Raw genomic sequence first — 13,032 nt, forward strand, 5'->3', positions numbered from 1 at the left:
AGCGGTCTGAAGTTGGTTACACTTCGTGTGCCGTTCCTGTATAAGAGTACCAACCTCCTATAGAACCCTAGGGAACCCCCATGAAAAGCGTTTCATTGTTACTCGACCGTATCTGCTTATTATACCAAAATATCGTTGGAATGCGTCTAACTAATGTTTTATAATTCGCGCGATTTTTTATTCGAAAATTTCATTATTTATTAAAAATTGTTTTATCGGGGACCAAAGGTCAATTTCACTCATTTTAAAAACCACAAAAGTTCTATCGAATCTAATTTTTTGTATTTTTCTAGCGAAACGATGCGTTTTCTTTACTTATTCCTTAACCCACGAATACTGTCAGGATCATAACCCTCAATAAATAGAATTCGCTTTTTTATATTTTCTAAAATATTATTGTAATATATAAAAATTGTTTCCTCTTGGTTGATTGAGTTTTTTCTTGTTTCGGTTTATTCTTTTCTCACTTGCGTTCCTTTTACTGTTCGTCCCACACATTTATTTTGGACGGTAATACAAACGTTTAGGACATTTGTAATAAGAGAATTTTAGTAAAATGTGAAGAATTATTTAGTAAAAAAAAGCTCCAAATCAAAAGTATTATCAATAAGGAGTGTTTATAAAGGGGTTTTTGTTGCTTTTCGATGTTTGTATTTAATAAGGAATTTTTTGAGAATGAAGCAAAAAATGTTGCAGATTTACAAACATCCTTCCAGTTAACGTGTCTGCATACGAACTTCTTTCATAGTTCAGGTGTCTGGCAACACCAACTTTTCGCTAAAGTAAACAATTTTAACTATTTTAAATTATTTAAAAACTATAAGCCTCTGGAGGGTGCGGTTTTTAGGAGTAAGGTGGGGATACATCCCTCTATGCCTGCTTTACATACATTTTTTAAAGCGTGCTGAATTATACTAAAAAATTTCCCTACATTTTTGTGTAATAATTTTTAGACTAGGCCCACGCACTCAGATATTAGGAGCAACATTTTCATGGTTGTAATGGAGACCCAGTCTTGTCTTAGGGGACTTTTTAATTAAAACATCGCTTAGAAGAGTTTTTTTTCTCGTATGTACTTATTTACATAAAAATCGACCTCTGCAACTCTTCAATGCTACCCATCCAATATTTAAAATTTGTTTACCAGCACTTATCGTTCGTTGTCAGTTTTTTTCAGGTTTGTTTTCATTTCGGCTTCTTAGAAATGCGAAAGCGAAACTGTGCAAAATAGGAAAGTCACTGTTTGCGGGGAACGTTAATAGTTTTTTTCTATTTTGTATAAATATTGTCAACCAGAAGTTCAAATTAAAGGTTTTATTTAAGTTTTGGTATCCAAATATTCGCGTGAATCTTTTTCTTTAGGGATTTACATAAATTTTCAAATCGAATTATTAATGAACATCAAATAACTGAAAGCCTCAATGTATAATAATCCTCTATTATTTCAGACCAAAAACTATCGGTGCAAATTAAGACCGCAAAATATAACAAAAAAGTTTAGATAGTTGGAAAATGTTATCAACATTTTAAAAGAGGAGAAAGATTAGCGCTAAGGAGGAATCGACAATATAAATCATGTCTATATTTTGCTGGGGCAACACAGAACATGGCGAACTTGGACTTGGCGACATTGAGGAAGAAAAGGTTATATTGGATGTTTTAGAATAAAAATATAATGACACGTGTTTTATTTAGATTTTGGATCCACGAGAAATACCCTGGAAACCAGAAAGCGTAGTGACCAGCATAGGATGTGGCTTAGAGCATACAGTGTTCTTGACTGCAGATGGAAAAATATATTCTTGCGGCTGTAATGATTTTGGTCAATTGGGCCACCAACAGATGACGACTAGGCCACGTATGTGATTACAATAGATATAAGAAATTATAATGGTGTTTGCGTGCGATAGCAAACCCCAAAGATATTTTTGAACTAAAAAACCGCGATGCCTACTTATTAAAAGCAATCGCGAAACCACAAACCACAACTTATATATTGTCATTGTTGTAGTTTATAGTCATTCTCGAACTAGCACGAATATTAACATTTCAGAACTCATAAATGATCTCGAAAATACTGTGATTACGAAAATAAGTTGTGGTGCAAGGCATTCATTGGCGCTCAGTGAGTGGGGTCAACTATACAGCTGGGGTCATAACGATTATGGTCAACTAGCACTTCCCGATGGATCCGATATTGTGCGTTCACCAAAAATTGTCAAGAAACTTGCTACTCAGACTGTTATTCAAATCGCAAGTGGATATAACCACTGCCTTGCACTAACTAATTGTAAGTGTGCAATAATAAGTATTGATTTTAAAGTATTTTTAGAATTTGTTTTTATTTGTAGGTGGCGCCTTGTATTCTTGGGGTTCAAATATTTATGGGCAATTGGGCCTCTCGCCGCCAAATGAATTGGCCCACTCTGCTCATCCCCGATTAGTAGACTCATTGGTGGGGATTCCCATTGCTTTTATTGCATGCGGAGACAATCACTCGTTCATTATCTCAAAATCTGGGGCTGTATTTGGTTGGGGACGGAACAATTGCGGACAATTGGGGCTGAATGACTGTACGCAAAGACATTTTCCAACGCAGCTAAGAACACTACGCAGCCTTTGTGTGCGTTACATTTCCTGTGGGGAACAATTCTCTGTATTTTTAACGAACGACGGAGGAGTATTTACTTGTGGTAAAGGGTCGTATGGCCAACTTGGTCATGGCGGCAACATGAACGAAGTTCTGCCTCGAAAAGTAACGGAGCTAATGGGTAGCACCGTAACGCAAATTTCTTGTGGCGCGAAACATACACTAGGCTTAGTGCCATCTCGAGGTCGGGTCTACGGATTTGGTTTAGGGTGTTTTGGACAGTTTGGGGCAAGCAAAGTGAATATTTGTTCGCTGCCGCAAGTTATAGTTGGGCCTTGGGTAAATTACATGCATATATTTAAAAAACTCAGCTCTACGATAAAATCGAATGCCTTCTCATTTTAGGTATCTCCCAGCTGTTCAAAACTACTAAATATTGAGCCCAAAGAAAATCTAGACACAGATTTCTTAATACGACAAATCTTTTGTGGTGGTAATAATTCGTTTGTAACTACGTCTAATATGCCTACGGTGGATTTTCGCATTTATGAGTATATTTTTCCAGTCGTCAAATCACAATTTATTTATTTGATTTTGTTTTCCAGACCTAAGTCTCAAATCATGTGTTTAACTAGTGAATTAGCGGAACAGTGTGCAACGATTGAAAAGAATTCCTCAATTGATTTGGATTTACTAACAACCATTGAAGTGATTTTTAAAAGCCAAGCTTGTATAAATGGTTCTTTCTTGTTAGAAAACAAGCATTTCTGTTGTACGTCAAAGCAACCTGGAGTAGATTTGGCAGAAGTTAAACAGACATTTGATAACATACGCAAAGTAGAACATGAAAGCCTTAAGCAAATCGTAAGTGCAATTATTGAATTTAACTTTTCATAATTTTGGAGTTTACCTAACATATTTTAAAAAATTTTCAATTCTTTCCAGATTTGGGACAAAATTACAAATGAAATAATTGCATCGTTAATGCCATCACCGGCGGATGTTGAAACTTTAAGAATTTATTTAATATTGCCTTTATATCATGAATTTGTTAATTCTAAAAACTATGAAAATCTACATACACCCTTCAGCAATGCTGTTCTTCGACTCAAAGAAATACCGAGAAAAATTGTTATAATGTGGTGGGCACATACACCACTTGATTGGTTTGAAAGCTTGGTATCCAACTACAAAAACGTGGTGGCCCATATAATCAGCTTTAGAATATCTGCTAACTCCGGTGGTAGCTTTGAAAAGAAGGTAATTAAAAACTCTTTACGAGTGTGCGTAATTTCGCAACATAATTTCTTACTTGTATATATTCTTCTCATTCAGCTCGTTACTTATAACTCGAATTTGTCAGCAGCTTTAAATTTGCTAGTTGTGCTTCACCGAATTAATCATAAAGAACGTGCAGAAAAAGTTGATTACGACATTTTCCACTGGCCAGAGCTGACAGATTATGTCGATATCCAACAAGATTATATACATTGGCTCTTCGAAAAAAATGTAAGTTAATAAGAAAAGGTAGCAATATACTGCAAAGTAGTTAAGTCCCGTTTTTAATTGCAGCCAGATTCTTTTAATATCTGTAATTATCCGTTTTTGTTCAATGCATCAGCTAAAACTACACTTCTGCAGACGGATCAAGCTATTCAAATGCATACTGCCATGCAAAATGCTGCTAATTCGGTAAATTTACAATGAATTTCAGTAAAGACCAAGAACTTATCCTGCTTATTTTTCTTACAGGGTATACTTTCCTTACTAACATTTGGGACGCCTATTTCGCAGTTTATTGTGTTGAATGTTTCTCGCGAGAACTTGGTGCAAGATACTTTACGAGAAATAATGCAATATAATCAGAGTGACTTGAAAAAACCACTAAAAGTATGTATAGTCAAATAAAGTTTTTTCGTAAAGTTTTTTTTTGTAATCAAAATACGGAAAACATTTTCATAAGAGCCTAAAGTTAACTTCAAAAAATTTAAGGGGTTGAACAAAAGTCCTAAACACAAAATTTTCAAGTTCACAATTTTATTTATGTACTGATATAATTTATTTTGAACAGATAAAATTTCATGGTGAAGAAGCCGAAGATGCTGGCGGTGTACGAAAAGAATTTTTCATGCTCTTACTAAGAGATCTTTTAGACCCAAAATACGGAATGTTTAAAGAATTCGAAAACTCACGCGCTCTGTGGTTCGCTGATGTAACATTTGAAACCGAAGATATGTACTTCTTAATTGGTGTAATTTGTGGCCTAGCGATATACAATTTTATAATAATAAATTTGCCATTCCCGTTGGCGCTTTATAAAAAACTGCTTGATGAGCCTGTTGATCTTGGTGATTTGCGCGACATTTCACCAACGTTGGCTAATTCTATGGAATCCATTTTAAATTACGATCAAATTGATTTCGAAGAAGTTTTCAATTTAAATTTTGAAATAAGTCGTGATATTTTCGGAGAATCGAAAACGGAGGAATTAAAACCGAACGGAAGTCAAACAACTGTAACTTTGGAAAATAGGTAAGTTAGCTTTAGTTATTTTCTACTAAAATATGGTCTAAATATATAATCTAATAATTTTTTACAGAAAAGAGTTCGTGGATTTATATGTTGATTTTATATTTAACAAAGCAGTGGAAACACAATTTAGCGCGTTTCGTAAAGGATTTATGAAGGTACCTTTGACAATTACATACAAAGTTTGAAAAAATAATAATTGAAACCATATAGGTATGCTGGGGACGGGTATTACAAATATTCAAACCTGATGAATTGATGGCGGTTGTTGTAGGAAACGAAGAGTACGATTGGCAAGCGTTTGAGCTGCAATGTGAATATAAAAATGGTTACAATTCTGGAGATCAGACGGTTAGTTCATATGTTGTACCAAAAACGAACAACAACTAACACTTAATACAATTTCATTTGTGACTCTTAACAGATACGGTGGTTTTGGGAAGTTTTCCATGACTTTCCGGAAAGCGAAAAGAAAAAGTTCTTACTATATTTGACAGGAAGCGATCGTATTCCTATTCAAGGAATGAAAGCAATCAAAGTAGATAATTTCCTTTTATAATTTATGCTCATTATTCATAACATATGTACTTATATTTTTCAGATTTGTATTCAACCAACAACTGACGAACGGTTTCTCCCCGTAGCGCATACGTGTTTTAATCTATTAGATTTGCCTCGTTACAAAACTAAAGAGCGTTTAAAGTATAAGTTGCTTCAAGCCATTCAACAAACTCAGGGTTTTAGTCTAGTATGACTTATAAATAAAAAATTCAAAACCAAACTTACCTTAAGAATAATGAAACATTTTCATCAAACAAAAATTTGCTGTAAGTAGTAACATTTTCGTTGTTCTTGATCGGTTGTTTTTAGCATTGATAAAAAATTTAAATTTGTGTTTGATCAAAATTTGTATTGAAACTGTTGCAAATAATAAATGTATTGGAAGTTTTGGGTTAAATGAAAACGGATACATTACATTATTGAGGATATGGAACAATATGATGTCCAGTGCATGGCCGAAAAAATTAAGTAAAAAATAGAATTTAAGAAATTCAGGTCTTTGAAAAAGTTAAATAAATACAAGTAAATATTTCTATGTGAATAGGAAAGAGAAATCAGTAGTGGGCCACCTTCGCTGTGGTCACTATGAACAAAAATGATTGCACTTCTTCCAAGTGTCCAACAATCCAAGAATCCAACAAATAATATAGATCTTTTAGGGCAGAGCATGTATGTATATTATTGGCGCTTACTTCCTTTATTGGGTGCTCGACCGAGCTCCTTCTCCTATTTGTGGTGCACGTCTTGATATTTTTCTACAAATGGAGGAGCCTACAGTTTTAAACTCCGAACGGCGGATGTTTTTTTTTTCGAGGAGCTTTCCCAGGACAAAAATGCACTCGGAGGTTTGCCAGTGCATTTTATTACAAGCAAATTTTTTCTACCATTTAATGTTTCTAGCCCAGAGAATCGAGTCTAGGCACTTCTGAATGGAGGTCATGCACCAACCCTCTGTGCTACGGCGGCCGCCATATAATATATATATACACTAATTTAAGTGAAGTGGAATCTGAAAATATGATGAAACATATAAAGTATACGTCCATGTATGTGTATCAGAACTTCAAGCATTTACCTAGTATCCTAATGCCACCAGAACAGTGGTTCTAAAAAAATAACAAGATGCCAAAAGGATTCCAAACTCAAGCGTATGCAGATTCAATTTTTAGAATGGCAAAATATTTAATGCACCAATTGCGTCAAAAAAATATGTTATAACAACAAAATATTGAATTGCTCAAGAAATCTCCTAAGAGAAGCATAAAAACTTGCATGTAGTGACAATGCCTTGGCCGATGAATATAAAGTACATATATACATAAATTCAAGGCGAATTCGTTGAAAGTAACTTAGGTAGACCGGGCGATTTTTTTGGTTTTTTTTTTTAGCTTGCGAAAAATTACAAAAGCGAAATACATGTAAATGTTGTGATTGCTCTACCGAAATCACCTATGAGTTCGTCTTTCATATATGCATACGCCCAAATAGCCAAACCGCTACAAACAATACGCAAAAAACATCGTGGTGGAAAACGAATTTTTTTTTGTCATCATAGCGACGACCAAACTAGCAGCGTATGCTGAAGTAATAAGTTATCCATGGTAATAAAGAGATAATAGCTAATACTGATAAAACAATAACAACGCCTTTAGCAAGCACTATCCATTGTATTGAAACGAATATAAGAATTGTTTCTCATATCACTACTTTACCGATATCGGTTAAATAGTTTGATATTTTTATAAATGCTTTTGAACAAATGCTACAAGTGTTAAGAAGGAACAATGAGCGGTCACCAAACACTATGATTTGAACTTAACGCATAAACTCCCATATGTATATAATAATATTTAAAATAAAAATTATAGTAAGATTGTTTGATTTTTAAGGTTGTGGCATTCGGATCAGACATTTTTCTCAGACACATCAAATCTCCAAAAGTCCACATTTATGTCAACGCTCTTGCTTTTGTGAAAAGAATAGCAGGTATCGATATTATATTTGAGCTCTGCAACCACGTTGCCCTTGACGTTCCAATCCTTAACCTTTTTGTGAATGTAGTCGCTGTTAAGATTAAAAAAAAAATTAATTATAGTATAAATCTTCAATATTTGGTTTAGTTTTGCTGCTGAAAGACTGATAACCTAAAAACAAAAGTTATGTAGTATACTAACAAAAAAAAAACACTTAATCGAATCATGGAGGGCTTAAAATTTTAAGTTGTAATGGTATTGAAGCAAATGGATATATAGAATATTTGTCTATACCGTGTTGAACTTTTATGAAATGAATAAACCGCTCCGGAAGATAGAGCTATGCCAGTCTGAACAAAACTCATATCTATTCCAATGTTATTTTTCGTTCCGAAAGGTGGATTGGTAACGATGGTGTCAAAAGTATTTTCCCAATTTTTACTGTTAGGCAAAGTCAGTACGTCACATAAAACACAATCTATATTCGGCAATTCCATTTCGCTCACATTGGCTTGAAATATCTTTGTAAGTAGACAAAACAAAACATTAATTTATGTATATATTTTTTTTAATTGTATAAGTACGTTATTTGATATTAATTACATTTAAGGCATCATCATCGATTTCGAAACCAATGGTCATTCCAGCACCGAGGAGAAATGAGCCAATACTTAGCATGCCGCAGCCACAACCTAGGTCGCCAACATACTTTCCTTCGATATCGCCATATAATGTCTGAAGCAAAGAAGGATACATGAGCGAAAAAATATTGTATAAATACCATACTTAAAACTTTTACAGAAATGTTAGAAAAGAGCACAACCACAATAGTCATTCAGTTTATGTAGAATAAAAGAATATGCACATATGTACATGCATATACGTATGCCTACGACCTAAACGATCTTTTGTGTTATATATTATATATAAACTTGGGCCTATATAATTAAGCCAACAACAACTTATCTTAAATGTATATACATATATTGCTACGAATTTTTTTAAATTTAACTTCATCAATTTGTGGAACAACATCAAGACGCACGCCTCAAATATTTTGTGCTCATATTATCTGGAAAAAAATGTACGCTACAATAAAATTATTTATATTTTGATAAACTCTATACCTTACACTGTTAATATTTTGTTAGAATCCGATTCCATATGATCTTACTTTCCTACACAATGGTTAATAATTACATAATTCTGTAGCGAATAGTCTAGACGCACTAAAATTAATTAATTTAAGTGAAAAGTATAAGTGAACAAAGCCGTTTTGATCTTTCAAAAACAAACTCGCTTTAACACAAAACATAGAAAATAGTAAAACCTATCGCATGCCTTTTTTTTTAATTTTACTTCCTAGTAACTTAATTGTGTGAGCAGAGGTGTACAATGAAGAGTGTCGGCAAGCTAAAATTTCCCTATTCTCGGAATATAATATATATTTCCTCATTCGGTCAAATATTCATATATCTTTGAAGTGACTACAATTCAATAACAACTATTTAGGATTTGACAATAGAAAAAATGCAACATATGTTATATGGGTTAAATACAATGTAATGGGAATGTAATAAGTATTACTAGGTTTTGGAAGCATTTCGACCCGCGGTAAGTATAATTGAATCGATTCTAACACGAAGCAAAAACCCCTATCCAATTGGACAAGCATGCAAAAGGCAGTTTATATTTATATACATATTTACCTGTAGTAAAATTGTAACAACTGCAAATCGCTTGGACTTTACTAGATTTATTCCTACATGCAAAATAATCAATGCAATGGTTGTGACCTTACTTATATTTTAAAATTTATTGATCTTAAGTTCTTACCTGAATGTTGTAGAGCACACAACTAGCTATGTGCGGCGGAGTGTTGTACTGCTCCAGATTTATCTTCGGTTTTTGAAAATTATCTAGACATTGCAAATACTCCTCCAACTTTTTCAACTTTATGCACGCCATAGTTTAGTTCATCGGTGGTGGAGGATCGAGACGTGGTAATACAGGTATGAAAGTGTTTCCGTAATAAGAATCTTGCGATACAAAAAATCCCAATGTTGTCGATGTAGTTGCATTAAACACTGAACGGGGTGCGTTTGCTAAACCGCTACTTTGAGAAAAATCTGACGATTGCAGAAGTTGACTAGCAGGAATCTAAAAAAACTTAATTGAAATTCCACACTTTTTCACAACAAAGAAGTAGCTCATATACCTGGTAAAGAGTATTCGTTGAAATTCCACCTCCTAGTCCCGGGATATTGCCTTTCTGCAAAAGTTGTTTTTTTAATTGTAGATCCTCAAGAATTTTACGATTGGTTTCTGAAGGAAAATTTTAACACATGCGTTCCTTAACAAAAATAAAATGTTTATTTAACATGTGCATACCTTGTTGGGCACCCAATGTAGGAAAATTCGCCATTAACGTTAAATGTTGTATATACTTCCCACTAGCGCACACAATGTCATCAAAAAAAATGCTCACCAAAAAGCAACATGAGTCTTAAGTGGTCCCACTACTCTACAATATTTAATACATCAATCAAACAAATGCAACTTTTATCGCCGGTAACGAAATGTCTTGGATTTACATACATATGCGCATCCGAAATGGGATACTTTATTTATATTTTTTCCCCCAGAAATTTGATATTATTATCAAATGCCGGCAATACAATGGTTTTTTTTAATATAAATGCTTTGTTACAAATGATAGAATACAAATAAACTGTATTTGGATGTTTAATATTAAATTATTAACCCTGAATTTTCACAAACATGTATTTTCTCCTCCTTTTGTTTGTTTGTTTTGTATTGGAAAAAGAGCTGACGTCAAACTTGATGAATGCATCTTGCCACGCATTGAGTCGGTTGCGTCAGTTGCGGCGAAACATTTTACTGGCAACTAAATAGATTACACGTATGGTGTACGGAAACTAAAGGTGGCGCCTTTCGAAAAACGCCAAATTATTTTTCGCTATTTCGACAACCGGATGACATCGTGAGTTAGAATAATACAGTACAAATAAATGAATCAGGCAAAAGGAAGAGAAATTCCTTGTTTGTTCAGTGAATAGCTGGTCAATATTGTAATTTTAAGATTTGTGACTCTTAAATTAGTTATCTATGAAGATGAAGTGCCGCTTGTTAAATTGTGAAAGCACGCATTATAAAAATACCTTATTGCGCTTTTATGCTGATGAAGCCGTGGCAAAAAAGTGTGTGCCTGTGTGTATAATTTCTTATTTGGCCCTTCTTTACGCTTTGCTTTATCGTTCGCTTCACTCAATTTCGGCTATGTGAATAGCAGAGAACGTTAAATATAGAGAAGTCTCACGAGCTACGAATAGTGTGAATTGTCAAAAATGAAGTGAAACCGCGAACACTATTTCACCTCGCTTAACTCGACAGCGGGGAAGTTCTTAACAGGGCTGATTACAGTGAATTATGTACAAGTACATTGGCTCTGCTCAGTTTTTGGTTTCTGTATGAAATCAAATTGACGAATGCCGACGGCATTTTGCAAGGCATTTGCTTGTGCATTTTTATGTTCCCTTGGTAAACGAAAATTTATTCAATTTGTATTTTCAAACAAAGGTGATGAAGAAAAAATGATTGAATTTATTATATGCGCCAAATCAAATAAAGTAACTTTAATATTTTGATTTAATTTAAAAAAATACATTATAAAACGACCTCTCACATTTTGGTATGTGCGTTTTAGTAAATTTAAAACTAAACAAATTTGATGAACATTTTTACTAATTTTTTGAGTCGAAATTAATTCATAGCATACAAGTGTTTTGGTATATCGACATATGTATTTACATTTGAATATGCATTTATTTGTTCCTTTGGCAAACCAAATCTTTTTCAATTTACATTTTATTACAGGGAATAATAATATACATACATTTGTATGTATGCATTTTCTAGATAGTATAAAACTTTAAAATAAATAAAGGCAAACTTCAAAGAAACGTATTTGCATATATGGGACAACTAAGTTCAATTGCATCTTTATTAAATATGTATATGTTGCACGCATATGTGTGCACTGAAGCAACATGACCTACATCACGAGCATCGCCTTATATTTCATGTAAATAACCTAATGATCAAATTCCTGCCTCACAAATGCTAAAAACAAATTTCTTTTGAATACTCATTACATATTTGTATGTGCGTATGTACACTTGGTGCCCATATCCCTTCAAACAAATCAAAAAATTCTGTATACAAAACGCTTCATTACCAGGCACACAGGAAGATGGCATATGCAAATATAAATATTGAATTCAAGCAAAACAATGCTTATTAATATACACATATGCATGTACATACAACCGCATACACAGAGCATTCGCTTTATTCCTCAAAATGCGTATGGCGTTCAAAGCTAAAATTCTATGCCTAGCGACTACAAGAACAAAATGCAGTCATAGACGCAGGCGTAGCGGCCATCATTCTAGTTGCCATAGCGCTGAACAGTCGCGGCGGCGCCGAACAGTTTCAACTATTGTACTGTGCAACAAAAACTCATCTTCAAAAAATTCATTGATAAATTCGAGCTCATAGTTCTAAGAGCAAGAACTTTCATTCATAAAACGAGCCGCCCATATGCCAATTTTCTCGACAATTCGAAAATAGTCAATATTGGAATATTTCGCGTAGAATTATTTGCCAATATTTGATAAATCTTCAATTTTTGTCAAGTCGAGTGCCCGCGGCTTCGTACATATGTATGCATCAATATATGTACGTAAATATGTGTATATGTACAATGCTGTGCCTATGAATATGCGCTGCGCCATGAGTGCGCGCTGGATTTCTTGCGAAGTTTTACCGTTTTATCTTGAGCTGTGACTGGTGAGCACACATACACACAGCATATACATATGCGCAAATGTATATAAATTCACAAATTTACATTTGCATATGCCATCTTCCTGTGCGCCTGGTAATGAAGCGTTTGCTATAGAGGATTTTGATTCAGTTGAAGGGAATTCAACAAAGTTTTACAGACACCAGACAGACAGACATAACATATACATAATTTGGATGATTTGGAGAAATTCAAATATATAGGTCATATTAAAAAGCTACCTAGCATTCTTTGCTTCTAATCACCAACAAATTCTTATCGACTGCTGCTAAATTTACATAATTCAGCCCCTTACTGTTAATTTTTGTTGAAAAATGTGTCTGTGGTGAAATTGCCTTCGCGAGACGAGTACCCCTCGAAAATGAACACTTTCCTGTCATTAAGACTTCTCTATATTTAACGTTCTCTGAAGAAGGTTCGTGCGGAGTAAAATAAAGTGAAAAAGGAAAAAATGGCAATTGAAAATAATGAAAATTATGTTAATTTTATTA

The 13,032-nt window shown here is 33.9% G+C and overlaps 3 protein-coding genes across 4 annotated transcripts; 1 reads left to right on the plus strand and 2 right to left on the minus strand.

The window, feature by feature from the left end:
* The first annotated feature begins 1,189 nt into the window (after positions 1-1,189).
* Positions 1,190-6,083, plus strand: LOC128862521 (probable E3 ubiquitin-protein ligase HERC4). 2 transcript variants are annotated; one of them, XM_054101200.1, is made up of 16 exons: positions 1,190-1,328; positions 1,449-1,644; positions 1,696-1,858; positions 2,054-2,290; positions 2,352-2,929; positions 2,996-3,141; positions 3,196-3,454; positions 3,536-3,850; positions 3,926-4,099; positions 4,163-4,282; positions 4,343-4,480; positions 4,662-5,122; positions 5,190-5,277; positions 5,333-5,470; positions 5,544-5,657; positions 5,721-6,083. In XM_054101200.1, exons 2-16 carry the CDS (start codon positions 1,576-1,578, stop codon positions 5,871-5,873), a joined length of 3,153 nt encoding a protein of 1,050 aa, XP_053957175.1. In that variant the 5' UTR covers positions 1,190-1,328; positions 1,449-1,575; the 3' UTR covers positions 5,874-6,083. The 2 variants fall into 2 exon arrangements, with proteins under 2 accessions (XP_053957175.1, XP_053957173.1); XM_054101198.1 differs by having other exon boundaries at positions 1,190-1,311.
* A 1,283-nt stretch (positions 6,084-7,366) lies between these two features.
* LOC128862523 (rRNA N6-adenosine-methyltransferase Mettl5) lies at positions 7,367-9,621 on the minus strand. The gene is made up of 4 exons (XM_054101202.1): positions 9,490-9,621; positions 8,257-8,388; positions 7,948-8,174; positions 7,367-7,744 (listed from the first exon to the last, which is right to left on the minus strand). The coding sequence occupies exons 1-4, from the start codon at positions 9,619-9,621 to the stop codon at positions 7,585-7,587; spliced, it is 651 nt and encodes a 216-aa protein (XP_053957177.1). The 3' UTR covers positions 7,367-7,584.
* Positions 9,489-10,177, minus strand: LOC128862526 (SOSS complex subunit C homolog). The gene is made up of 3 exons (XM_054101204.1): positions 10,045-10,177; positions 9,872-9,978; positions 9,489-9,813 (listed from the first exon to the last, which is right to left on the minus strand). The coding sequence occupies exons 1-3, from the start codon at positions 10,076-10,078 to the stop codon at positions 9,625-9,627; spliced, it is 330 nt and encodes a 109-aa protein (XP_053957179.1). The 5' UTR covers positions 10,079-10,177; the 3' UTR covers positions 9,489-9,624.
* Positions 10,178-13,032: the final 2,855 nt, after the last annotated feature.

Source organism: Anastrepha ludens, chromosome 4 (assembly GCF_028408465.1).
Source record: "Anastrepha ludens isolate Willacy chromosome 4, idAnaLude1.1, whole genome shotgun sequence".
NCBI classification, from domain to species: Eukaryota; Metazoa; Arthropoda; class Insecta; order Diptera; family Tephritidae; genus Anastrepha; species Anastrepha ludens.

Excerpts from the sequence above, each read along its gene's own strand:
- LOC128862521 (XM_054101200.1), top strand. The coding sequence starts at position 1,576 with ATGTCTATATTTTGCTGGGGCAACACAGAACATGGCGAACTTGGACTT. Across the intron at positions 1,859-2,053 it reads ACAGATGACGACTAGGCCAC|AACTCATAAATGATCTCGAA; the intron begins GTATGTGATTAC and ends TTAACATTTCAG. Across the intron at positions 5,123-5,189 it reads ACTGTAACTTTGGAAAATAG|AAAAGAGTTCGTGGATTTAT; the intron begins GTAAGTTAGCTT and ends AATTTTTTACAG.
- LOC128862523 (XM_054101202.1), bottom strand. The coding sequence starts at position 9,621 with ATGGCGTGCATAAAGTTGAAAAAGTTGGAGGAGTATTTGCAATGTCTA. Across the intron at positions 8,389-9,489 it reads GTGTGCTCTACAACATTCAG|ACATTATATGGCGATATCGA; the intron begins GTAAGAACTTAA and ends TCTTTGCTTCAG. Across the intron at positions 8,175-8,256 it reads TCGATGATGATGCCTTAAAT|ATATTTCAAGCCAATGTGAG; the intron begins GTAATTAATATC and ends CTACTTACAAAG.
- LOC128862526 (XM_054101204.1), bottom strand. The coding sequence starts at position 10,078 with ATGGCGAATTTTCCTACATTGGGTGCCCAACAAG. Across the intron at positions 9,979-10,044 it reads TACATTGGGTGCCCAACAAG|AAACCAATCGTAAAATTCTT; the intron begins GTATGCACATGT and ends ATTTTCCTTCAG. Across the intron at positions 9,814-9,871 it reads CAACGAATACTCTTTACCAG|ATTCCTGCTAGTCAACTTCT; the intron begins GTATATGAGCTA and ends AAGTTTTTTTAG.